General features: G+C 40.7%; 1 protein-coding gene across 10 annotated transcripts in view; it reads left to right on the top strand.

Moving 5' to 3' along the window:
* The first annotated feature begins 213 nt into the window (after positions 1-213).
* trpm3 (transient receptor potential cation channel, subfamily M, member 3) overlaps positions 214-25,860 on the top strand; it is a 501,544-nt gene continuing 475,897 nt past the window's right edge. For all 10 annotated transcript variants that reach the window (XR_012099271.1, XM_073048536.1, XM_073048531.1 and 7 more), the window contains exon 1: positions 214-481. Coding sequence is in view for 9 of the 10 variants with exons in the window: in XM_073048536.1 (XP_072904637.1) it covers positions 305-481 (177 nt within the window). In the remaining variant the exon portion in view is untranslated. The remainder of the gene's footprint in view (positions 482-25,860) is intronic.

Raw genomic sequence — 25,860 nt, 5'->3', positions numbered from 1 at the left:
CACTCCGAGTGAGGAAGTTGGTTAAAACGGTACACGCCAGACATTTATTTTCAGTGTCATTTGCTTGGGTACCTATGAAAGCTTCCAAAGATAACCTCGGCCGCCCCGCCTTTAAATCTGCTGTCGGAGAAGGCGGAACCCACAGGCATACAGACTATACGGATTGCTAAATGAGCAAAGACTCAGTGTGTGTAAGAGAGGGTGGGAGTACGAGAGAGAGGGAGCGAGGAAGACTCGCGCTTGCTGTAAACAGGTGGTTCCAGCATTTCCACAGCCACCGGCACTTGCTAAGTGCGCTGAAACTATGCGAGTGGGAAAGCAGGACTGGCGGACTCGGGGCCAGGCGGAGAGCGGACTAAACGCGAGGGATGAGGGAGGAGAAAGGAAATCAAGTCGGGGCAAATTCGCAGATTCCTGGAAAAGACTGAGTTCGAAGCAGAGTTCGCTGAAGCGCGCCGGCCTCCCGTCTCAGCAACAGCAGGTGAGTTAGAAGCTACCCAGTCTCTCTTTTCTGCATTATTGTTCTGCAATATACAGCCCCGCCCCGGGCATCATCAATATTAGTCTAGGATCAAGAGTCGGAGTAATCAAGTACATATGATCAGTCTTTGCATTGATGTGTAACTCTTTGCTCAGTAGTTACTTGTGTTTAACTATGTTCGTAAATTACTGTATATTGTAAGAGCAGAAAACGATCACGGTAGTGAAAGTGTTAAATGCGCTTAAGTGATTAAGAGAGCTGACAGAAATTTTGAACTTACACGAAGAACCACTGTTGCTGGCAGCTGCCTAGATATCGCTGTCCTCTGAATGCCGTACTTGGGAGCCAGATTTTCTAGCTTTGAAAGCTGTATCTATTCACGGAACAGTTATTGATGGAAAATAGAATTTAATAAACATTGGGTGTAAGAAAACGCGAAATCCGGGCCAGAGCAGACTTTAAATTGCCCACCCCCCCGGGATTCTGAAATGAATGGTTGAAGAAAAATCCGAATTGTGTGCTTAAAACGTGGATTAGTGACATCTACAGTACTCAGTATAAAACTTCCCCGTTTTCTTTAGTGTCCTCACATTCTCATCTTAAAGACTAACGAGCAAAACTGTGTGCATCATGTTGAATTCCAGAATGTGCTGAGTTCCTGTATCCCTTGGATGGTCTAGTTACTGTTATAGCTCCCTGGGATCTAAATGTAATTGCAATATAAACTCCTTAATTGTGATGCACATTAAAGGTTTACTCAACACCCTCAATAGACCATTTGCTGAATAAAGCCACTGTTCAGATGATGTCTCTGACTGTCCAGTATACTCCTCCTTAGAGAGTCCCTTGTTCAGGTTGACACACCTCCACTCCATTTCTAAAGTAGCTTCCGAGACCAGAGGCCCAGTCGCCACTCCCATATATACACCCTCCCCCCACTATCGGGCATAGGTGGAGCAGGAGGTGCTTGACCACATGAGTAGATGGACAAGTAATGTAGGAGATGGTTCGCCTTTCACCATGTACGGAAGGCATTTTATGTATGGATTTACCAATGCCACCCTAAAATCCCTTCTCCACTCGGAGTGGCCAGAGATTGCCAAGGATCAGTAAGAATATTCCATTTCTTCAAGAAGATCTTGGGAATATCCTGGTGTCTCTTCTACATTCTGTCAGGTGAACTCTTGTGGTGATGGAGTTTAGAATGGAGGGTCTGTCGGAAGGCTGGTGTCAGGCACAGGGGTGATGTGGCACCTCTATAGGCGCTGAATGAGATTAATTATGGCTGGGGATGTAAGTTTAGCAGCAGATACTGATGTGATTGATTGGAGCATGTTATAGAGAAACCCTTTCTGCTACATTGTCAGGCTTTGAGGTGCCTGCTATAGTTGGTAGTGTGCAGGAGGGTAGAGTCACTGCTGCTTTGTGAACCTTGCCAGTTTGAGGTTTCAATCTTCTCTGCATTTCTCAATCGAACAAAAGCTGTGCTACACAATAAATGTGCTGGTGAATTGCATAATCAATATCAGCCTTTGCTACAAGTTTGCTTTCAAGTTGCAGGAAGCGGCTCATGGTTTGCCAGACTCTTGTTGTGGACCTTTCTCATTGGAGAGTTATGCACAGTGGGGGTTAGTAGAGCACCTTTATTTTGTAGCTGTTAAGTTGAAGGCATTAATGCATCAGTAATGACTTGGAGCTTGGTCTCAGAATTAGCTTGTATAAACTGGAAACTTAGAGTGCCTTTGTCAAAAGAAAGGCGGCTCAGGGACCACAATGTGCTTTGTACATGCGGTGCCTTTCAGAGTGGGAGTAACAGTGAGGGGGTATCTCAGCACGAGTATAGAGTGCACTGAGAAGAGGGCACCGGTGTCCTATAGCCGTGAATTGGGGTGAGGCATGGCTGCTTAGCCAAGTGCAATGCATCTCCCACGTCTTGGTTACTTCCAGGATCACAGATGGGCTTGCGCTCTGTGTCTAGGAGCTGGGTACACTGTCGTACTTGTCTGAGGCTGAGAACTTTGAAAGCAGTCACATTTCGGTTTATGTGTGCGAAATAGATAGGGCAATGGGGCAAAGAGGAACAGGCAAGTCACACAGGAATCAATCTTGCTGTTTGACAGGTTTTCCCTTTTGGACATTGTTATGGTGATGGGTTGTCAGAGCAGTGAAGTCAGGGTCTGGAATGTGGGTCTGTGAGTGGCTCAACTGTACACGAGGAAAGGGGGAAACGGAGAGTAATACTGATAGGAGATTCAATAGCCAGGGTGATTGAAAGCATTTCTGTGGCTGCAGACTTAACTCCAGGATGGTAACTTGCCAAAGTCAAGGATGGTACTGATAAATTAAAGGGGAAAATTGAAATCAATGTAAAATTTTATTGTCATATGCACAGATGCAGTGAAAAACATGGGTGTGGCAGCATCACAGTCATGTAGCATCAGAGACACAACTTTCAGATGAAAAATATAAATCAGAATCGGGTTTATTATCACCGGCATGTGACGTGAAATTTATTAACTTAGTAGCAGCGTTTCAATGCAATACATAATATAGAAGGAAAAAAATAAAATAATATTAAATAAATCTTATTCAGTATACTTTATGCGTATACATATATTGAATAGATTAAAATTGTGCAAACAACAAAATTACTATATATTTTTTTTAAAGTGAGGTAGTGTCCAAGGGTTCAATGTCCATTTGGAATTGGATGGGAAGAAGCTGTTCCTGAATCGCTGAGTGTGTGCCTGCAAGCTTTTGTACCTCTTACCTGATGGTAACAGTGAGAAAAGGGCATGCCCTGGGTGCTGGAGGTCCTTAATAATGGACACTGTCTTTCTAAGACACAGCTCAACGAGGCCCTGTAACGATATAAGAAGGAAAAAAGAATGAGATCCAGCAGGCAAAATTTTGAGAACCCACAGAGAGCAAGACCTTAAAGGTTGTAATCTCCAGACTGCTCCCCATGCCAAGAGCTAATATATACAAAAATGGGAAGATGGTGCTATTAAGTGCAGAGATAGAGAGATGTTGCAGGAGGCACAGCTTTATACAGGCGTTGCACCTGTTTCAGCAAATGTGGAACCTTAGAAAATTGGATGGGTTACACCATATCAAATCCAGGCCTATAGCTTTGCAGTGGCTTACAATAAATAAATCACAGCCAAAATACATATCTGAAATCAAAACAGCAAATGTTGGAAAGACTCAACAGTTCAGGCTGCATCTGTGGAGAGACAAACAGTTAACATTAATTAGAAGTGAGACAAAAAAGGGAAAAAATGTTCGTTGTTAGTTGTGGAGAAGGTTGGGGAGGGTTGAGTGGAATAAAGGTAATATTTTTTAAAGGGCAAGTCAATTATTTTAATGTAAATTAGTGGAACAAGTATAAGCAAATTGTTGTGAATCTCTTTGTCATTATGGAAATATATCTGTACAGTGACCAGTGCTGTGAACTAAATGTCCAGTTATTTGATATTTAAGAACAGGCAAAAAAAAAGGACAAAATTGGGTGGTGTAGTGGGGTGGTGTGCTGCAGTGGAGTGGTGAGGAATGATCTTGGTGTGACACATCTTGATGTAGACCAAAACTAAAAGCTGTTGGAGAAGCTCAGTGGGTCAAACAGCGTCTGATTTTTTTTGTTTCAGATTTGTTTTGTTGCAGGATCAGGCATCTCTTGGGTCTCTGCATCATTATGTAAAACTGAAATCTACTGAAAGAGCAGAAAGTGTTGGTATTTATTAATAGGCTGCCAAATAATTAGCATAAATGAGGACAAAACAAGAATACTATAACGATCATGGGAGACTTTAACATACCAATAGACTGACAAATCAAATCAACATCAGTAATGGAACATATTTGGAATGCTTTTCCAGATCAATATGTTGAAGAACCAACTAGGAGAAAGGCTATTTAGGATCTTGTTTTACAAATTTTGAAGGGGTTGATTAATAACCTTATTGTCAAGGGACCTTTGGGGAAGAGCGATCATAACAAGATGATTTTAAATTAGCTTTGGGAGTGATGGACAGTAGTTCAATGCCAATCTACAATCTTAAGTCTTAACAGAAGGTATGAAAGTCAAATTGACTGTGATTGGTTTGGAGAATATATCTAAAAGGTATGATGGTGGATGGGTAATAGTTAAACTATAAAGTAATCTGCAAGTTACAAAGAAAGTAACATCCTTTTAAGGTGTAACTACCCAATAGAGAAAGTGATTTATCTACAGCTGATGGAAGAGACCAAAGGCAGCATCAAGTTAGAAAAGAAAACAGGATAATAAATTTGTCAGAAATAGTAGCTGGCCAGAGGACTGAGAGAATCTTGGAACTTAGCAGAAAAGGGTCAAGAAATTAATTTTAAAAAAAAGGCAAGTTCAAAAAATGTATAGACTGGCAACAGGCTTGAGGTTACATAAAAAGAGCAAGACAGAAGATGACTGTGAAGTTCTGTTATAGGACATTGAACAATCTCCTAGTATGATAAAACCATAAGACCGTAATGTATAGTGGCCGAATTAGGCCACTTGGCTCATTGAGTCTGCTCTGCCATTTCTTCATGGCTGATCCAATTTTCCTCTTGCACCCAATCTCCTGCCTTATCCCCATATCCCTTCATTCTCTGAACAATCAAGAATCTATCAACCTCTGCCTTAAATAAACATTAAAAAAAACTTGTCCTCCACAGCTGCCTGTGGCAATGAATTCCACAGATTCACAACTCTCTAGCTAAAGAAATTCTTCCTCAACTCTGTTCTAAAAGGACGCCACTCTATTCTGAGTCCCCTCGTCCTAGTCTCTCCCAACATAGGAAACATCCTCTCCACATCCACTCAATCAAGACCCTTCACCATTCAATAGGTCACATTTTGACCTCAAAATCTACATTATTATGTCCTTGCAGCTTATAGTCTGCCTCCAGTGCACCTTCTCTGCAACTATAATACTTTATTTTGTATTCTTTTATTATTTTCTCTTGTGCTACCTCAGTGATTTGTTGTGATGAAATGAGCTGAGTAGTTTCTCACGCTACCTCATTGCATGTAACAATAATAAAGCAGTTTGCAAGTTACAGTCAGAGACTGGAGAACTTGTCACAGGGAAATAAGAAAATGGCCTGGGTAATGAGGTTAGAACATATGTAATTGGGGATGAGGTTAGAAATTAGTTATTAGAAAGAAAGTGAAGAGTGGAAATCAATAGATTCTTTGGTGGCCTGTGATTCATGGAGCACTGCACAGGTCATTGTTTGGACCCCAGGTATTCATTACTTGTTTCAATCATCTGGCGGCATGTACAAAATACATGAGTTGTAAATTTTGGTGATGATGCTGAGCAAGATGGGATTGTGAGTACAGAGGAGGATGTAAAGAGCCCTCAAGGGCATATGGAACAGATGAGGGAGTGGGCCAGATCGTGACAGATGGAATATAATGTGGAAAATATGAACACTTTGGTGTTTAAAAAAGAAAGTTTATTTGTTAAATGGTTAGAGACTGGATTCAAGTGATGTTCAAAAAGACCTACATATGCTTGTACACAAGACAGCGAAGGACAAGGAATGAAAATGGCAAATTGTATAGGGTCTTGATATGATTGCACCTGGGCTATTGTGAGGAATTGTACACTGTTTTAGCTGTCTTACTTAGTAAAACATGTATTTGCCATAGAAAGAGTGATGTGAAGGTTTGTTAAACTGGTTCCAGTGATGGAGGATTTACCTATGGAGGAAAGATTGAGAAGATTGGGACTGTATTCTCTACAGTTATGAAAGATGAGGGAAATCTAAAATTCTTAAGGACTTGGCTGACTGAGAACATTGTGGATTGAAAATAAGGAGCGGGGCATTTAAGGTGAAGGTGAGGAGAACCGTAGTCATTCAGAGGCTGGAGAGCTTTTGGAAATTGGAAAGAGAGGGCTTTGGAAGCTCAGTAATCATGCTCATTCAGTGTTTCTGTGGTGTTACTACAAGCAAGTTTTTCTTTGTCCATGACAATAAACTCAACTTCGACTTTAACAAGTTCAAGAGAATAGGCAGGGCCAGGTTAATAAACATGGTGTTACAGATAAGGCAGATGGACTTGGTTCCATACTGTATTGATTTAGTATCATCTATATCAATGACTTGCAGGAAAATGTACAAGGCATGGTTAGTAAGTTTGCAGATGGCACTAAAATAGTGGAGAGTGAAGCTAGTTGTCAGGATTTACAGAGGGATTGTAATTACCTTGATAAGTGGTCCAAGGAAAGGCAAATGGAGTTTAATTAGGATAAGTGCAAGGTGTTGGCAATGCCAGTAAGAGTGGGACTTTCACAGTGAACAGTAGGGCTTCAGGCAGTGTTGTAGGATTTGAGGTACCTAGGAGTACCAGTACCTAGTTCCCTGAAAGTGGCATCACAGAATGTTACTGAAATGCCAGTCTTAATCAGTCAGGGCATTGAGATAGAAGTTTTGTTTGTAGTTGTGCAAAATATTGGTTGGCTGCATTTTGAACATTGCATTCAGTTTTGGTCCCTTGGTGATAGGAAGTTGGGAATTTTTTCATAGGAGTGTAGGAAAATGAGGGGTAATTTTACAGAAGTATACAAAAACATGTTAGGGTTGATGCAAATGGACATTTTCCTAGGGCCGGGGAATCAAGAACTAGAGGGCATAGCTTTAAGGTGAGAGGGGAAAGATTTAAGAGAAACTTGAGGGGCAACTTTTCAACAAATGTTATAAAAGAATGAAAATGGTGTGAAGCTAACTGATCACTGACAATTCTGAAACTGAAATATGGGAGACAGTCACTGCATAGAAGTTTACATGCCATTTTAATCAGGAGATGGTCAAGTACCTTAGTCTGTCAGTTGGTCCCAGTACATCATTTCAAAGAGGAGCAAAGGAGTTCTCCCCAATCTCTCGGCCAAATTTATTCTAAATCAACATCATTAAAGCAGTTTGTCTGGTTATTATCATGTGGGTGGAGTTAGCTTCATACAAACTGTTGCATTTCCTGCATTATAACAGCAACTAAAATTCTTCACATGCAAATTACAAACCTTAGTTTGTATCAAATTGATAAACCATCTTTCAGATCAAAACAGAATGCTTCAGAACTCTCTTAACTCCAGAACTCTGTTAACTTAATCAATCATAGCTATAAACAGATGATGGCAAGTGATTTCATTGATTGAGAGTGCAGTTGAACAATAACACTGAGGAGGAATGGCTCAGAGGGAGTTGAATTGGATATAAAAATGTCATGATGCTTGGATCAGATTTAGATATTGGACATGGGACAAGTTTGAGTTTGTTTTTTACTTCAGCAGATCTCTAATTAGAAGAGAAGACTGGCAAAGCATAACCACAAAAGTGAAAAAGAGGCCAGTAAGGTTTGAGGTGAAAGAACCAAGAATTTCCAATTTAAGCTTAATCAGTATTCTGCACACAAAATTGTTAGCTTTAAGAACTCTTCGCTGTTGTTCTCACTTCTACATAAATTAACTGGTGTATCACCAGATATAAAATCTAACTTTAAGCTGCAACATTTGGTAAAAGAAGATAAATTTTACTAAAACAAATTTGTTCAGTTGAGAAACATTATTTGATCTTTTTAAATGTAGTGTACTTTAATGCAGCTAAATATGGATTGGCACAAAAGGGCAATTTAAGTATCCTAGTTATTTAGTACTGAAAATAACTTTTTAAAAAAACACTATTGCAATTTACAAATGGTTTATTGTAGTCTGTTTCTCAGTGTTGAAAATATTGCCTCTATGCCTAAATGCATATTTATTTTGGAGCCCCTTAAATGGGCTACAAATGATTGCAATTAGCAGAAACTTGCCTTGTGATTGATTCAGTCAGGCTGTAAGGTGGGTGGGGCTGGCCTTACACTAATGCAGAATTTCAAGACAAGATGGATTCAATGCATCACCTGCACTTTTGCACATGTCTAGAATTCATGGAGTCAGGAATTTCAGGACAAAACATATTAGCAAAGATGAGTTTTGGGAGATACTACTTTAAATTATTTATTTCTTGAGATTACTTTTGGCTAAGTTCCCAGTGCTTTGGTATCCGAAAACAACATTGATATTTTGCTAACATGAAAGCAACAAGCATATACAGTGAATTCCGGTTAACTGGGACATCAGTTAATCGAGGTAGCTGCTTATTTGGGACAACTCTTAAAGAATAAAAACTAATTGCGAAAATAGCTGGGATTTGGGACACAATGTCACTTAATTGGGACAGGAGACTGTTGCCGAACAGTTTCTAACTAGTGTCAGACACGTGCACTTGTGTGGCCATTAGACACCACAGTACTTTGAGCAAGTAGACTTGCATGTGCTTGCGTTCAAAAAGCAGTGATTTTTGTCACTGATAGCTGGCGAGAAAGAAGCAGCAAGACAATTCAGAACTATTTTGCTTACTGTGGTTTCAGGCATTCAGGCTAGGAGATCCCAGAAATGGCCAGGAGTGAAATCCTTTCATTAATAACTATTAGGAACTAATACACTGTTTTATAGTACTGTCGTAGTATTGATAGTGCTTACTTTGTTCTGATTTCATTTAAATACATAATTTGTTGCTCTGTTAATTGATAGTTTGTCTTTTTCATACCTTTTTAACAATTTCTATGAAACGGTGCCTAATTGGGACAGCTGCTTAATTGGGTCAAAATGTTCTGGTCCCAATGTGTCCTAATTAACTGAAATCCACTGTACTTCAAGAGTACTTCGTTTGCAATAGAACACTGGATGCCCTGAGGCCATATAAGGTGATGATAAATGCACATTTTTTTCTTTCTTACTCCATTACAGTTGAAGATACCCCTTCAGTGGTTGTAACATAGAGTGGGGCTATTGGATTGTTTATCCAGAGAGTGAATTAAATTCATTATATTCTATATTTGAAGTGGGAGTTGATAGGTTTTTAATTAGTAAGGCTATCAAAGGTTATGGAGAGAAAGCGAGGGTTGTGAGGGATAACAAATCAGCCATTGAATGGCAGAGCAGACTTAATGGGCCAAATGACCTATTTCTACTCCTATGCCTTACAGTCTTGTGGAAGTAAAAGAGTTGCTATCATAATATTGGTCAAATAACAAGAATGATGTGAAGACCTTGGTGACCGGAGAAAAAAATATGCTGTCCTTTGCTGTACATGTTTAAAGACTGACACTAATGTATTTGATTCTTAAACAGCCTTTCAAAGTAGTAATTCACTCTTCAATAGCAGTTAAACTTATATGTGAAATACTAATGACCCATCCAACAAACTTAAATCTGCAGATTGGTTTGGAATCCAGTCCATTGGTTTCTATGTGAAGCCCCACTCCCTGGCAACTGTCTGAATCGGAACCAGACTATTCACAAAATTAAAATCAAAAACTGCAGAAGCTGAAAACTGAAATTATGAGAAGCGTTCAGCTGGTCAGGCTGTATCTGTGAGAAAACAGGTCTTTAACCAGATATATAAAGACTGTTCATGACGTTGGCTTATATTTTACCCTGAACTGAACACCCTATCATCAAACTTAAACATCAGTAACATGACCCAACTCTGTTTCTGCCTCAGTTAATCAGCTGCTGAAACCCTCATTGGTACCTTTGTCACCTCTAGTCTTGAACATTTCAAACACTCTTGGCCAGAACGTCTTGATCTACGTCCATGGATTTAAAATTCTTGAATCTGCTGCCAATATCCTAACTGGCACCAAGTCCTGTTTATCCCTTTCTCCTGTGCATGTTGACCATTAACTCTAAGAAGGGCAGCACTTGATTTTAAAATGTTCATTCCTTTTTAAAATCTTCCCTTGCCTCCATTCGTGTCACAGTATTACTGTAACCTCTTGTAATTCCACACACATGTATATCTATCCTTCTCGCCTTCCAACCTCTTGCTCAAGCCCAACGTTTATCCCTGTACCATACATTCAGCTGCTAATGCTCATAACTCGTACCACTAGCTGCCATACTTTTTCAACAGCAAATGCCTTCAGCCGAAAATTCCTTCCTGAAACTTCATCGCTCTCCTCCTTTAAGTCAGGCTCTTTGACCAAACTAATGATTCTCGCCTTAATACCTCCTCATGTGTTTCGGTGTCTGTTTTTATAATTGTAAAAATGCTCCTTTGTAGTAGTTTGGGTTATTTTTAAAACATTAAAGATGCTTGTATTAATGGGAGCAAAGGCTATTCTTAATCAAATGCTTGATTTTTAAAAAATTAACTATTAAAATAAATCCTCCTAGTTCTTAATTTTCCTTAGTGCAGTATGATCCAAATGTTACAAGTTCATTATCATCAGCAGAATTACCATTACTACTCTAAAAATGAATATGGCAAATTCTAAACTACCCTACCTCAAGGATTTTGAGTGTGTTCCAATTTGGTCTGATTGTCCACTTTCGAAGTGGTCCAGAGGGATGTCTTCCACTTTCAATTTTTATGAGGTGGCTAATGAGGGCATTGTGGGAATGGCATACTCTTACACAAACAGAGCAGGACGGATGCACAGATAGTTTGTGATTTAAGTGCTTCTTCCACTTCTTAGGCATGGCCTTCAGTTTTCAAAACCAAACCAACTGCTTGTTCTCCACTTTGAGACGTCTTAATGCAGATATGCTGAGGAATAAGTGGATATATTGTATTTCTTCAAGGAAGCTTGAGCAAATCTTGTTTTTATTTTGCACCCTTTCTAATAAACTCTTCCCATGACACAATTGGGATTAGTGTGTCTTTTTTGGAAGTCTAGAGTCAGGCGTGTGATCATATAGCTAGCTGAGAATAATTAGGGATTCTGTTAGTCTGGGAAAGTACCTGACTTAGATTTTGAAAAGACTTGCAATGAATTTAGAGGATTTTAGGGAAGCACTGGAAAGACGTTTCAATGTTGGTGAGGCTACATGTGGGGATTTGTGTTCAATTTTGGTCACCCTGCTGTAAGAATAATGAAATTAAATTGGAAAGAATGCAGAGGAGATTTACAAAGATGTTCGCAGGATTCAAGAGTCTGAGTTATAGATTGGACAAGCTGGGACTTTTTTTCCTTGGAAGGCAGGAAGATGATGGGTGATCCTGTGGAGGTGAGTAAACTCACGATGAGGGTAGTTGGGTGAATGGACACAGTCTTTTTCCGAGTGTTGGGAAATCAAGAACTCAAGGACATGGGTTCAAGGTGAGGGGGCAGAGATTTCATATCAATGCAGGGGGCACAATTTTCACCTTGATAGTGGTCTGGATGTGGAATAAGCTGACAACAAAAGTGCTTGAAGTAGATACAGGACATAAACAATATCTAAAGATACTTGGACAGCGTCAGATAAGAAAGGTTTCGGGGATATGGATCAAACAATGGCAAATGGGACTAGATTAGATTGTGGTCATGGTCAGCATGGACCAGTTGGGCCGAATGGCCTGTTTCTTTGTAGTATGACTCTGTAACTCTGATTTTTCCCTTGCCTTGAGGTGTCTGTTGTAGGTAGTCCAGATCACAGATAAACCCACCTTCAATATAATATCTTTTTTATGAATTTGTGAGAAATTGTAAAAAGTGCAATTCTCCCATAACACGTTTCATGAGCTTTTTTTTTATCAATAGTGGATAGACTAGAACATGCTGCGAAGGAGGTCATTCACATTCAGCCCTTTAAGCTTCTGCTATCCTTTTGTTAGACCTGGTTACCTCACCAACTTCCATAACAAAATATATCAGTGTCACTTGTATGGCAATATTACTTTGAAAATTTCAATTGTCTCTGCAGGCTCGGCACCTTTTGGAACTGAGTTCAACGTTTGCCTTATGTTGGCATTGCTCCTGAATGATCCAGATTTAATAACAAACCACTGGAGGAACTTGGTGGATTTCAGCTGCACAGAGACTGGGGAAGTTGTTTCTTTTCCCCCTTTGTAACAAAGAAGGTTAAGGAAAGAGGTTGAGGAGTTTTGGTAGAGCGAGGAAGGAGAAATAATGTCTTTGGCTGGGGTGGAGCAGGACATGATAAGAATCTGTGGACACAGACATAAGATAATAAGCAAAAAAGACTAGTCTTGAGATGAATAGTTTTTTAATGAGAGAGTTGTTTGATTTTACCTGAAAAGATGGTGGAAGCAGATTTGATATGATTTCAAAAGGAAAATCTATAAACCCTCAAAGTAAAACGTTTTGTAGGATATTAGGTAAGAGCACGGAAGAGCTGGATTAATGGATTTTTAAAACAAAAATGAGTCAGCCTAGGAACAATAGACTCACCAGTCTTTATCCCAACAGTTCCCAATCAACTAGAACAAAAGGTACTGAATAATTATGCAAATAGCATGCTCAATGCAATTCTTATTGAAACTTTGTTAACATGAACATTTTTAAAGAACGGCCAGTTTAGAAACTTGTTTCAAATGTTTCATTCAGTTTGTGTAGAACCTTTCAGCTTGGACCACTAGTGCTCTGGGTTTGCTGTTTTAGGCATGAACCTGAGCAAAGTAGCATCAAGCTGCTCTGGCTTGGGGAAGCTCAGAGCTAATGCTACATCTGCTTTCACTCAGCATGCGTAGACTTCCAGCAGTTGTATGGACACAGAGAATCTACAGCACAGTAGCTGGAAATCAGCCCAAATCTGCTGCGTAAGTGCTTGCAATCTATGAAAGCCTCCTCCCATCTCTCCATTTCATCCTGTCATTACATCCTTCTGTGGGGTTTTCCCTTGTGTTTTTTATCCAGTTATCCCTGCAAGACATTCATCCAATTTTCTTATCCCCACCTCTTTTTGGAGAGTTGTGGTTCAGCCCCGACTGGTCCTGAAAGATCGACCCTTTCTGTCTGACATTATCTTTGTAAATCTTGTATGCTCTCTGCCTCCTTCAGACTATACTAGAGATATCTGGACAATGCACAAAACTGGGTTAAACAAGATTCATCAGCGAAGGTCCTACAGCTATATGAGGTTTGGTCCATTCTCTCACTCCTTGGGTTTGACTCGTACAGATTGGTTACTGCCTTCTCTCTTTACTCTCACAAGTTGAATATCTTTTTAATTTGAAGCCTGCAGGTGAAATTTGTACTCTACATCCTTCATGGGTGCAGGTTGCAATGGAATTTTAACCTTTCAATTTCATGTGTGCATGCATGTGTTTTAAGTTTGAGACCATGTAGGCTGGTGAAGAGTATGAATCGTGATAGGGAACCTTTGGGATGAATGAGCTGGTTCTATGTTCCCTATTCTTTTTCAGTCAATGAATGTTTTTCAACAAATCCTCACTTTGAAATTTTCACTGACGTCCTATATTTTGGCTAAAACATAATTGTTTCTTAGATACTTGTGGCTAGTCCAAATGCCTGCTTGTATGATCACTAAATTGATCCATATGGAGAATAAAATTGTATATCCAATCAATACTAGGCATCTTTTTTTTTTGAAAGATGACTAAGAAACCCCTGCCATCCAATTTCTAAATGGACATTGAACCTAACCGTTCAGTAGGTTAGACTCCAGTAGTACTTGTACATTTATGCTACTGGGGAATATGCGTTATAGGTATTGGAGATTTAGTGGGAAGTCAAGCGAATGGACCTGCAGATCTGTGTAAATAGTCTAGAAAGTGGGTGTTTTTCAAGACTGATGTGCCAACCCTGTATACCCTAAATCACAATTCATGGAAGATTCGTCAAGGAAACTTGGGATTCCCAATGAAAGCCACCCATAATGATTGGTATTATTACCCACAGAATTAGCCAAAGGCCAACAAATTGGTCAGGATCTGTGACAAAAACCAAGTGATATTGAACTGAGTAGATGCAGAGCGTCATCCACGGCTGACCCTGTAGGATCGCTACGTATACAAGTGGCAGCAGTGTCGTCACCAGAATTGTTCTGTTGTATGTCCACTTACAGTTGACCGTTTGGTAATTGATAACAAAGATTTTCCATTCTGCAATGGGTAAGATATTGTGGCGCGGTTTGATGTTTGTATTGGTTTATTATTGTCACATTTACTAAGATACAGTGAAAAGATGGCATCTGTGTACAATCTCTGGATAGACCAGAACATCTTCTGGATAGACCATTAAACCATACATTTCATTTCTTTTATATCTTTTACATTTTTTTTTCATCTTGGATGTGATTCTGGAACTGTTGGGATCTGTGATTTGCAGTTTGGAGATTGTTTGGGTGTTCCAGTGCTCTGCCATCTCCAAGAGGATTCTGGGAGGCAGAAGCAGCATGCGTGAACCTTGTGGTAAGCAGGCTGTGGGTGCAAACTGAAGTTCAACTTTATTTCACCGATTAAAACTTCCATCATTCGCCGATTAAAGTGATGAGGGAGATTAAAACATCAAGGTGAATGCAGAAGGTGAGCGCTGGCTGCATCCCTTTTGATCGCTGGTGGGGTCACCCTGCTGCCAGAAAGGGGAGACTGCCTTTCGATCGCGCTGCTGTGGAGGGGGAAGCTGCCGCTGTGCTCGGAGAATGTTACCCAGGTTTTCTGAGTTTTGGATATGGATTTGGACTATGGACATTTTTTCAGACTTATAGTTTTTTATATTCTATGGTTTTCGCCTGATCTTTCTTGTTTTTTTTTGTGCAGGGGAGGGGTATTTGGGGGTCGATGAGCTGGTTCTGTTTTTTGCTGCTGTTCTTTCAATTCTTGGTTTTGGAGAAGAAGAATTTCAGAGTTGTATACTTTGATAATAAATGAACGCTTGAACCTTTGAAAAGTTTGTCTTGCACACTGTTCATACGGATCAAATCATTAAGCAGTGCATTGAGGTAGAACAAGGTAAAGTAATAACACAGAATGGAGTGTAACAGTTACAGAGGAAGTACAGTGCAGGTAAATAGAACTCAACAAGGTTGATTGTGAAAACAGGTCATTATTAGTAGTTCTCAGAGACAGATAATTTGGATGTAAAAGACTAGAGTGATTATAATAGAAGTTAGTATTCTACCCGCACCAGTGAACCAGCATTGATCTTGACCTCTGTGCTGTCTATGTGGAAGTTTACATATTCTGCATGTGACTACATGGATTTCTTCCAGGTAGTCCAACTGCATGCTGGCAAGTTAATTGACTGCGGCAATTTAACCATACTATAGGTAACTAGTAAAAGAATCAAAGAGTAGTTGAGGGAGTAAGTTGAAAGGTTACAGAGAAATAAGAAGGGGAGGGGTTGGAACAAGTGGGATTGCTATGCTGGAAGCAAAGCTCAGTAGACATTGTAACCAGGATATATAGAATAAATGGGCCAAATGGCCTCCTTCCATTTTGTGATCACTAAGGAATTGCATCCCACATATACTGTACAGTCACAATGATTGTATCAGAAACAGAGAACAGGATGAGTTTGCAAAAGATTCCTAATGCACGATGTTCTACTATAATGGGGAAACTCTATCTCTGTATAGAAGGTAGTGATTTCTCTGTGCTTGGAGGCCAACACCAAGGTGATGCAACCAATGCAAGTAAAGGTTGAAGTCACTGTCTACTCAAACACCAGAAATGAAGGGTGAGAACAGTACTCACATAGCAACCAGAAGAGCAGAAAATGGGAGAGGTCATCTGGGTCCGTGTTCTGAAGAAGCATAGAATTGATAACAACAGGACTGTGCCTGGAGGCCAAATGACATCTATACTAGATGCTGCAGAAGTCGCCAGTGATTGTTCAAAGCTGGGGGGAAAATCAGACAAGGAAGAGGAGGTGTAAGTAAACCATGATCAGGGTCAAAGTGTTCCATAGTGTGCACAGAAATGAGCATCCCAGGTACTGTGGGGAAAATCATGGTGAATTTAGCTCCCCTTTTGACTTTGGCTCTCTCATATGAAAAAATAGACTTGAATTTCCATGGCAACTTGCACAACCTTGACTGCAGAGCAATTTGGGACATCCAAATGAAATGCTACTGGAAGTTTAGTTCAAGTCACCAGGCAATTTGCTCAGGGAAAGTTCCTAAAATAGCAACAGGATGAACTGTCAAGGAGCTTTTATATCTGATTGAGAGAATGTATGTGATGTGCTCTGGGTTTAACTCAAAGACAGCATCTCCAACAGTATAGCTGTGGGTTTAACTAAAAGACAGCATTTTCAACAGTATGCTGCAATGGTTCATCAGCCTCCATTTTTGTTGTACCAAGTTTCTGTAGTAGAACCTGAACCCATTATTTTTTGGCTCAAGGCTTACCAACTGAGTCATGGCCGACGTTACTAAATCTCCCCTTGACTCTCTCTACTCCAACCAAACTATTGGACTGATATTAAGTCACATAGACTAAAATACTATCTTCAGTGCTCTTTCTTATGGCAATTGTAAATGGTTAATCCTCAAATAAAGCAACAACTTACAATGATTAAATCAAGAACAGCACTGTCTGCTCCATATGTCTCTGTGGGGAGTCTTCACAGCACACAGTAAACGTAACTGGTAAATCGTAGTGAGCAGAAGGAGTGTGCTTTATTTAACTCTGATATCTACTTAAGGGGCCAAGATGCATGAGGGGAGATCATATCTAAACCTTAGTTAGAATCACCTGTGGCTCAGTGGCTTGCACTTTGTCTTCTAGTCAGAAGGTTGAACTCTCGCTTCGGAGATTTGAGCACAACGATCCATGCTGATACCTTTAGGATAGTATTACAGTGCTGTCTTCAGGATAAGGTTTAAAACTGTGGCTCATTTTGTTCTGTCACTTGGAAGTAAACATAAAAAATGGCAACTATTTCAAAAAGAAAGGCAGCTATCCCAACTGGTTTAACATCACAAAACCATTCCCAACAAAAACTATGCATCCATAAACTATTTCATTAGCTGTAAAGCACTTAGAGATATTTAAAATGAAAGCCACATCCCTAGACTACATGCAACATGTATGTAGAACAGCATATCAAAATGACCAGGGCTCAGGAATCTTTGTGAAAGTTCTTGCCAGGATGGAGGTATTTGAAATCACAGCTAATTTTAATGATGTGAATCATTTCTTCCCTCTTGTCAGATGTCTACCTTTAATTCCTTTTGAATATTAATAGGCCTTAATAGAGTGGATGTAAAGAAGATGTTTTCTATAGTTGGGAAGTTTGAAACCAGAGGGCACAGCCCGAGAATACAAGCATGTCCCTTTAGAACAGAGATGAGAATTTTCATTTGCCAGAGGATGGCTAAACTGTGGAATTCATTGCTGCAGATAGCTGTGGAGGCCAAGCCAGTGGACATGTTTAAAGCAGAGGTTGATAGTTTCTTGATTCGTAAGGATGGGGGAATGGGGTTGAGAGGGATAATAAATCAGCCATGATGGCATGGCAGAGCAGACTATATGGACTGAATGGCCTCATTCTGTTCCTGTGTCTCCAGGTTTAATAGATAGCAAGCACAAAGCCTTCTGAGTGTTACAAGCCACATATTGGTCAGAGTAATATTGGATCTGTAATTTTTTGAGTTTTGGATATTGACAACAGATCCTGAAGGAACATGACATGGTGGATGTTGAGATATTTTCTCTAATGGAAGAGCCTTGAATATGGAGACATATTTGGAAGATAAGGGTCATTTCAAACAGAGGCAGATAGACATATCTTGTCACAGGGTAGTGAGTCTCTGGAATTCTCCAACCCAGAGGCTTGTGGAGGCTAGATCATTGGAAATATTCAAAGTTGAGGTAGATACATTTTGAATGTTAGGGAACTAAGAGCTATGGGAAACTGGCACAGAAGAAGAACTGAGGTTGGCATAGATCAGCCATGATCATGTTGAATGTGGGCAGACTGGAATGGTCAAAAGCCTGGTTCCTGCTCCTGTTTCCTTAAGTTCTTTTGAATGAATCTATTGCACTTTTGCAGGCATTGCATGTCTGCTCGAGTATATCTCGGCCAAAAGGTATTTCTGCTGCCTCAGCCTTCTATAAAAGGATGACCAAATGGAGCAAGTGTCTGGGTGATTAACATATAGACCAGGCTGCATACAGAGTTCCAGGGATTGGGACTGAATACTGTTCCCTCAGTTTCACTGAGCCACCACAGATCTAAGACATGTGTATCAGTATCCCATTTGTTGGACAAATTGTTGAATGATCCCCTAGTATGAAAAAAGATGCGCACTTAACCTCAAAATTTACCTTGTTATATCTTTGGACCTTATGGTCCACTGAATTTTCTCTGTAATTGTAACATTTTATTCTGCATTTTGTCATTGCCTTTTCCTTGTGTTAAATGTACTGATGTTATAGAAGGATCTGAAAAGCCCTCTGCACATGATATTCAAAACCATGGCAACAGACTGAGCTTTCACCTCTGCATCTGGACATCTGTCTGGTGGCTTCTGCTTGTGCTGGAAGACAAGCTGAAACATTGGCCAAAGGTACTCTATCATGGTTGGATCTAGACATTGCTCAGAAGGTCAGGCTTTCAGAGAGGTTGGCTTTAAGAGATTTTCAAGGTGAATAAATTTGAGAGGCAGGTACACTTAGGGAGAGAATCCAGAATTTAAGGTCATGGCTGATGAAGTCAGTGGTGGGGCAGTTGAACTTGGAGATGCACAAGTGTCTAGACATGGTGGAGCACAAAGATTAAGTTTATAACTGTAGGAAGCTGGGGAGAGAGAGGGAGAATTCTTGTCCAGAACTGAGAATTTTAACATTGAAGTGTTACTGAACCCGAAGTGATGCATATGGATGATGGAGGAACAGTACTTGTGTATTAGAATATGGGCAGTAGAGTTTCTGAATGAACAAATATGTGGGGCGGAAGGTTAGCCAGGAGTGGATTAAAATAGTTGAGGCTGAAGAGTGGAAAAGTATAGACCATCTGCTCTCAGGCAGGCATTAAATCCGGTGAAGTAGCCGGTTTCGTTGTGGTGCAGAAATGTTGCTCCATGCTCGGCTTCGTTAGTTACATGGACTGGTTTGGCCTAAAAAAAAATCACTGGATAATAGGGTACGAGTCAGAGGGACAGAATTAAAGAAGAACACCAAAACTAATAGGTTCACTTTTGCTGAGTGGTTGTTAATTATCTATCTAATTTAATCTATCTATTTATTTATTGAGATACAACGTGGAATAGGCCCTATTGGCCTTTTGGGCCGTGCCAGTCAGCAACCTTGATTTAACCCTAATCTAATTACAGAATCAATTAAGCTACCAACTGGTATGTCTTTGGACTGTGGGAAGAAACCAGAGCACCTGGAGGAAACCCTCATGGTCACAGGGACAATGTACAATCTCCTTACAGACAGCAGTGGAAAATGAACTTAGGCCTCTGGCACTATAAAGTATTGTGTTAACCTCTACGTACCATGCTGCCCTTCTTCTTGTCCAAATACCCTGAATGGCGGGGGAGTTCGAGGCAGTGAAATGACATGTAAAAATTTTATTGTTCCTGTTGCTGGAATCTTGTTAAATTACAGACAGTGAGCACTCAACTCTCTGTCTCCACCAGTCAACCAGGCATTTGCCTTTAGCTTTTATTTAGTCATTTATAGTTTAAATAAAAAGGTCTTTTATAGTTCTATATGGTGGGATTAGTGGCTATTCCAATGTTGTAAGATTCAATGATTTTTTTTCTCTACAATGGTCATGATAAGCTATTTTTCATTTCAATACAACAAGCGATCGGTATCTATCAAGCAGCTCATTGTGTGCTCAATTTGTATCCATGACAACTGGTTTATTCTTTTTGTCATTTCAGGCAGATGCTAATATTACAGATAGTAACTTCCTCATCTAAAATGTTGACACTATGAGCTTGTAGTTTTGATAATTGATCTTTGAAGCTGAAGGAATATAAATGACTGAGAAGCAGGGGAAGTATCTGCTCAATTCGTTTACCCTGCTGCTGCAATTCAATTTAGATCTTAGCGTAGGTAACAGTTTAGCTCAGCAAGCCTTACAGCATCTTTCCACTCTGCTCACACTCTAGCCAAGTAGATCTTCAGATCAAGATCTGCTTGCGTTATGTTCTAAGTCCCAGTCCAGGGGTTCAAGTAAAAATATTCTAGGCTGATATCCCAATGCAGTATTGAGGTAGCATCGTTGTTTGCACAACGCTTTACGGTACCAGCGACCCGGGTTCAGTTCCTGCTGGTGTCCAAGGAGTTTATATGTTCTCCTCATGACCATGTGGGCTTCCTCCGGGTGCTCCGGTTTCCTCCCGCAGTGCAAAAGTGTGTTAATGGTCATTGTAAATGGTCCCATAGTTAGGCTGGGGTTAAATCGGGGATTGTAGGATAGTGGGGCTGGAAGGGCTATTCCATGCTGTATCTCAATAAATAAATACCACACTGTTGGTGTTCCAATCTTTTGGGTGAGGAGATAAACTGAGATCTTATCTGATCTTTCAAAGATGGATGTTCAAGATTCTGTGGCTCAGTTATGTGGCTCAGAAACATTCTGCTTGTTGCCTTGGCCAATATTTATCCATATGTCAGCATTTTTTAAAACAGGTCATTATGTTATTGCACTTTGTAGGTGCTCATTGTGTGCAAATTGACCAGTCTTGGTACCAGTCATAATGAAACTACTGAATTATCATGAAAAGCCACTGATATCTTTCAGTGAAGAAATCTGCCACCCTTATCCAGTCCGGTCCAGGAGTGAGTCCAGACCCGGAGGGGTTGATCTACTTGTTTCCTGGTTTGGTGGCACTTAGGGATGGTCAGCGATGTCCACGTCATGAAAGAATATACAAATATTCCAGTAGCAAATAATATTAGACTATTTAATTGGCATCTAAATACTCTGGGAGTTTGTATGTATCGGATATTGTAGAAATACAGCCCTCTCTTTCATTTCATTTCTATAGAGAATTACTTTGAATCTGTCTCTTGTTCGAAGCCCTCTTGCCATTGGAAATGGTTATTTGTGCCCTCGCATGCTCACCATCCATTCCATTAACACTATTAATCAGGATTAGTCATTCTGGTTCGTTCTGTGAAATTGGAACAGCATAGAGGAACACCAGATCAGAAATAATAAAATCTGATACCATTGCACATAGCAGCTTTTCCTGTTTTAAAAAAGAAAGACTCTTCCTTCGGCTTTTCACAATCTTGGGAAGTCTAAGTTTCACAGCAATTGAAGTATTTTTGATGTGTAGTCCCTGTTGTAATGTGGGACACACAGCCAATAACAACTATTTAGTCAGCTCTAGCTATGTAACTCGGGGATACATATCGACCTCAGGATATCACTGATAGTTTATTTGCTCTTCCAACACCTATTGTGGGGGGGGGGGGGTGGGGGGGAAGGTGGGAAAGCAAAAAATGCTTCAGTTTAAATCCTCATTCAAAACAGCCGGGGGAGCTTGCACAATAAATTTGAAGTATATTGAGTTTTGGTAGCCACTGTGCATTTCTGGAATAAATTCCAAAGTTATTATCTAGTTCAATATATCTGCACTTGTTTGTACTTCCAGGAATTTGACAGGATGGTACTGCAGGCAACCAACCTACACGGTTACTGGGGACTACACGGTTCCGGAATATTAAGTGTGTAGTAGAGGAAGATGGGGCGGAACAAGTGATAAGGAGGACTCGTGTACAGAGGGATGGTCTGACGGAACATGGTGTTAAATGTGCAGAAAGAATAAGTAAATTTAGGAAGGACAACAAAATTCAAGGGGCGTATAGCCCAATGGGAGTTCGGGGAACTGGGTTAAGCACAATAGGCAGCGATTTAAACAGAGAGAGGAGAAATGGGCTAAAAATTCTATATCTGAATGCACGAAGTGTCAGAAATAAGGTGGATGAGCTTGAAGCTCAGGTACGAATGGGTAACTATGATGTTGTTGGGATAATGGAGACATGGCTGCAGGGAGATCAGACCTGGGAAATGAATGTACAAGGGTATACATGCTATCGTAGGGACAGAAATGTGGGCAGAGGGGGTGGAGTGGCCCTGTTGGTGAGGAATGAGATTCAGTCCTTTGCAAGGGGGGATATAGGACCAGGAGAAGTAGAGTCTGTGTGGATAGAACTGAGGAACAGTAAGGGCAAAAAGACCCTAATGGGTGTTGTCTACAGGCCCCCAAACAGTAGCATGGATATTGGGTGCAAGTTGAATAGGGAGTTAACATTGGCATGTGGCAAAGGTAATGTCACAGTAGTTATGGGGGATTTCAACATGCAGGTGAACTGGGAGAATCAGGTTGGTGCTGAACCCCAGGATAGGGAGTTTGTAGAGTGCCTACAGGATGCATTCTTGGAATAGCTTGTACGAGAGCCGACCAGGGACAAGGCTATTCTGGATTTAGTCTTGTGTAATGAACAGGATTTGATAAGCAATCTTGAAGTAAAGGAGCCATTAGGAGGTAGTGACCATAATATGATAAGTTTTTATCTGCAATTTGAGAAGGATAAGGGCAGATCGGAGGTGTCAGTGTTGCAGTTGAACAAAGGAGACTATGGAGCCATGAGGGAGGAGCTGGCCAAAGTTGACTGGATGGATATCCTAGCAGAAAAGACAGTGGAACAGCAATGGCAGGTATTCTTAGGAATAATGCACAAGGTGCAAAATCAGTTCATCCCCCATAGAAGGAAGGATTCAAAGGGGGGAAAGGGGCCACAGTGGTTGACAAAGGAAGTCAGAGATTGCCTAGCATTAAAAAAAAAAGAAGTATGACAGAGCTAAGGTGAGTGGGAAGACAGATGATTGGGAAATTTTTAAGGAACAGCAGAACTTAACTGAAAAGGCAGTACGGGGAGAAAAAATGAGGTACGAACGCAAGCTAGCCAGGAATATAAAGGAGGATAGCAAAAGCTTTTTTAGGTATGTGAAGAGAAAGAAGATAGTTAAGAACAATGTTGGGCCCTTGAATTGTTATGGGAAACAGAGAAATGGCAGAAGAATTTAATAAGTACTTTAGATCTGTCTTCACTAGGGAAGACACAAGCAATCTCCCAGATGTATGGATGGGCCAAGGACATAGGGTAACAGAGGAAATGAAACATTGACGTTAGGAAGGAAACGGTGATGAGTAGACTGATGGGACTGAAGGCTAACAAATCCCCAGGTCTAGATGGTCTGTATCTTGGGGTACTAAAGGAGGTGGCTCTGGAAATTGCGGATGCATTGGTAATCATTTTCCAATGTTCCTTAGATTCAGGATCAGTTCCTGAGGATTGGAGAATGGCTAATGTTATCCCACTTTCTAAGAAAGGAGGGAAGGAGAAAACAGAGAACTATCGTCCTGTCAGCCTAACATCAGTAGTGGGGAAGATGCTAGAGTCCATTATTAAAGATGAAATAGTTCCCACATAGGAGATTGGTGGGTAAAATTAGAGCTCATAGCATTGGGGGGAAGATATTGACATGGATAGAAAACTGGTTGGCAGACAGAAAGCAAAGGGTAGCGGTGAATGGGTGTTTCTCGGAATGGCAGGTGGTGACTAGTGGGGTGCCACAGGGCTCGGTATTGGGACCACAGCTGTTTACGATTTACAGCAACGATTTAGATGAAGGCATTGAGAATAACATCAGCAAGTTTGCTGATGATACTAAGCTGAGTGGCAGTGTGACATGTGATGAGGATGTTAGGAGAATTCAGGGTGACTTGGATAGGCTGGGTGAGTGGGCAGATACTTGGCAGATGACGTTTAATGTGAATAAGTGTGAGGTTATCCACTTTGGGAGTAAGAACAGGAAGGCAGATTATTATCTGAATGGTGTAGGGTTAGGTAAGGGAGAAATATAAAGAGATCTAGGAGTCCTTGTTCATCAGTCACTGAAGGTGAATGAGCAAGTGCAGCAGGCAGTGAAGAAGGCTAATGGAATGTTGGCCTTTATTACAAAGGGAATTGAGTATAAGAGCAAGGAAATCCTTTTGCATTTGTACAGGGCCCTGGTGAGACCACACCTGGAGTATTGTGTACAGTTTTGGTCTCCAGGGTTAAGGAAGGACATCCTGGCTGTAGAGGAAGTGCAGTGTAGATTCACGAGGTTAATTCCTGGGATGTCCGGACTGTCTTACGCAGAGAGGTTAGAGAGACTGGACTTGTACACGCTGGAATTAAGGAGATTGAGAGGGGATCTGATTGCAACATATAAGATTATTAAGGGATTGGACAAGATAGAGGCAGGAAATATGTTCCAGATGCTGGGAGAGTCCAGTACCAGAGGATGTGGTTTAAGAATAAGGGGTAGGTCATTTAGGACAGAGTTAAGGAAAAACTTCTCCCAGAGAGTTGTGGGGGTGTGGAATGCACTGCCTCAGAAGGCAGTGGAAGCCAATTCTCTGGATGCTTTCAAGAAGGAGATAGATAGGTATCTTATGGATAGGGGAATCAAGGGATATGGGGACAAGGCAGGAACCGGGTATTGATAGTAGATGATCAGCCATGATCTCAAAATGGCGGTGCAGGCTCGACGGGCTGAATGGTCTACTTCTGCACCTATTGTCTATTGTCTATAACCCCTGTGGCTATTGTCAGTTTCCAGCTGAGTGACCGGGAGAGAAGGAGCCTCCTGTACTTGGTGGCTAAATCCTTACCACCTAAGTCTTTATTTATTTATTCATTTACGGGATGTGGACATCATCAGCTAAACCAGCATTAATTGCCTATCGCTAGCTGCTCTTGAGAAGGTTGTGATGAGCTGTCTTCTTGAACCGCTGTAATCCCTGAGGTGTTGGTCCACTCATGGTGCTGTTACGGAGGGAATTGCATGATTTTGACCCAGTCACAATGAGGGAATGGCAATATGTTTCCAAGTCAGGATGGTGAGTGGGATTGGAGGGGGATTTCCAAGTGGTGGAATTTCCAGGTATCTGTTATTCTCGCCCTTCTAGATGGTAGTGGTTGTGGGTCTGGAAGCTGCTGCCTTAGGAACCTTAGCATGTTGTTGCAGTGCATCTTGTAGATAGCACACACTGCTGCAACTGTTGGTTGAGTTCACACTACTTTTGACACAATAGCTTTGTTGCTAATGGTTATTGAAGTTTTTGTTTGTTTTTGGATTACAGGTCAATGTGAACTTAATTGCCAAGGTTATACTATCAAAGCCAAGACCTTTTGGAGCTCATTGATTACAATGGAGGTTTAAATACTTCTCTTTGAACTTTAGATGGAAAGTTATTTCTACAGCTTTTGCAGGGAGTGATTGTGGCAGATCATGAGGACAAACCAGTAAAACAAAGGAACTTGCATTACTGTAGCTCCTTTCATGACCTGAAAATGGCCAGTCCTTCGCATCCAGTGAGGTATGCCTTTTTTACCCTTGCAAAGCTTTAATGACAATTTGAAAGAAAAACTTCTTCACCCAGAGAGTTGTGGATCTATGGAATGCTCTGCCTCAGAAGGCAGTGGAGGCCAATTCTCTGGATGCTTTCAAGAAAGAGTTGATAGAGCTCTTAAAGATAGCTATTGTCTATTATCTATAACCCCTGTGGCTATTGTCAGTTTCCAGCTGAGTGACCGGG

The sequence above is a fragment of the Hemitrygon akajei genome, chromosome 6 (genome assembly GCF_048418815.1).
Source record: "Hemitrygon akajei chromosome 6, sHemAka1.3, whole genome shotgun sequence".
Taxonomy (NCBI): domain Eukaryota; kingdom Metazoa; phylum Chordata; class Chondrichthyes; order Myliobatiformes; family Dasyatidae; genus Hemitrygon; species Hemitrygon akajei.
The sequence above is the reverse complement of the archived record's forward strand: the minus strand, read 5'-3'. Positions and strand labels throughout refer to the sequence as shown.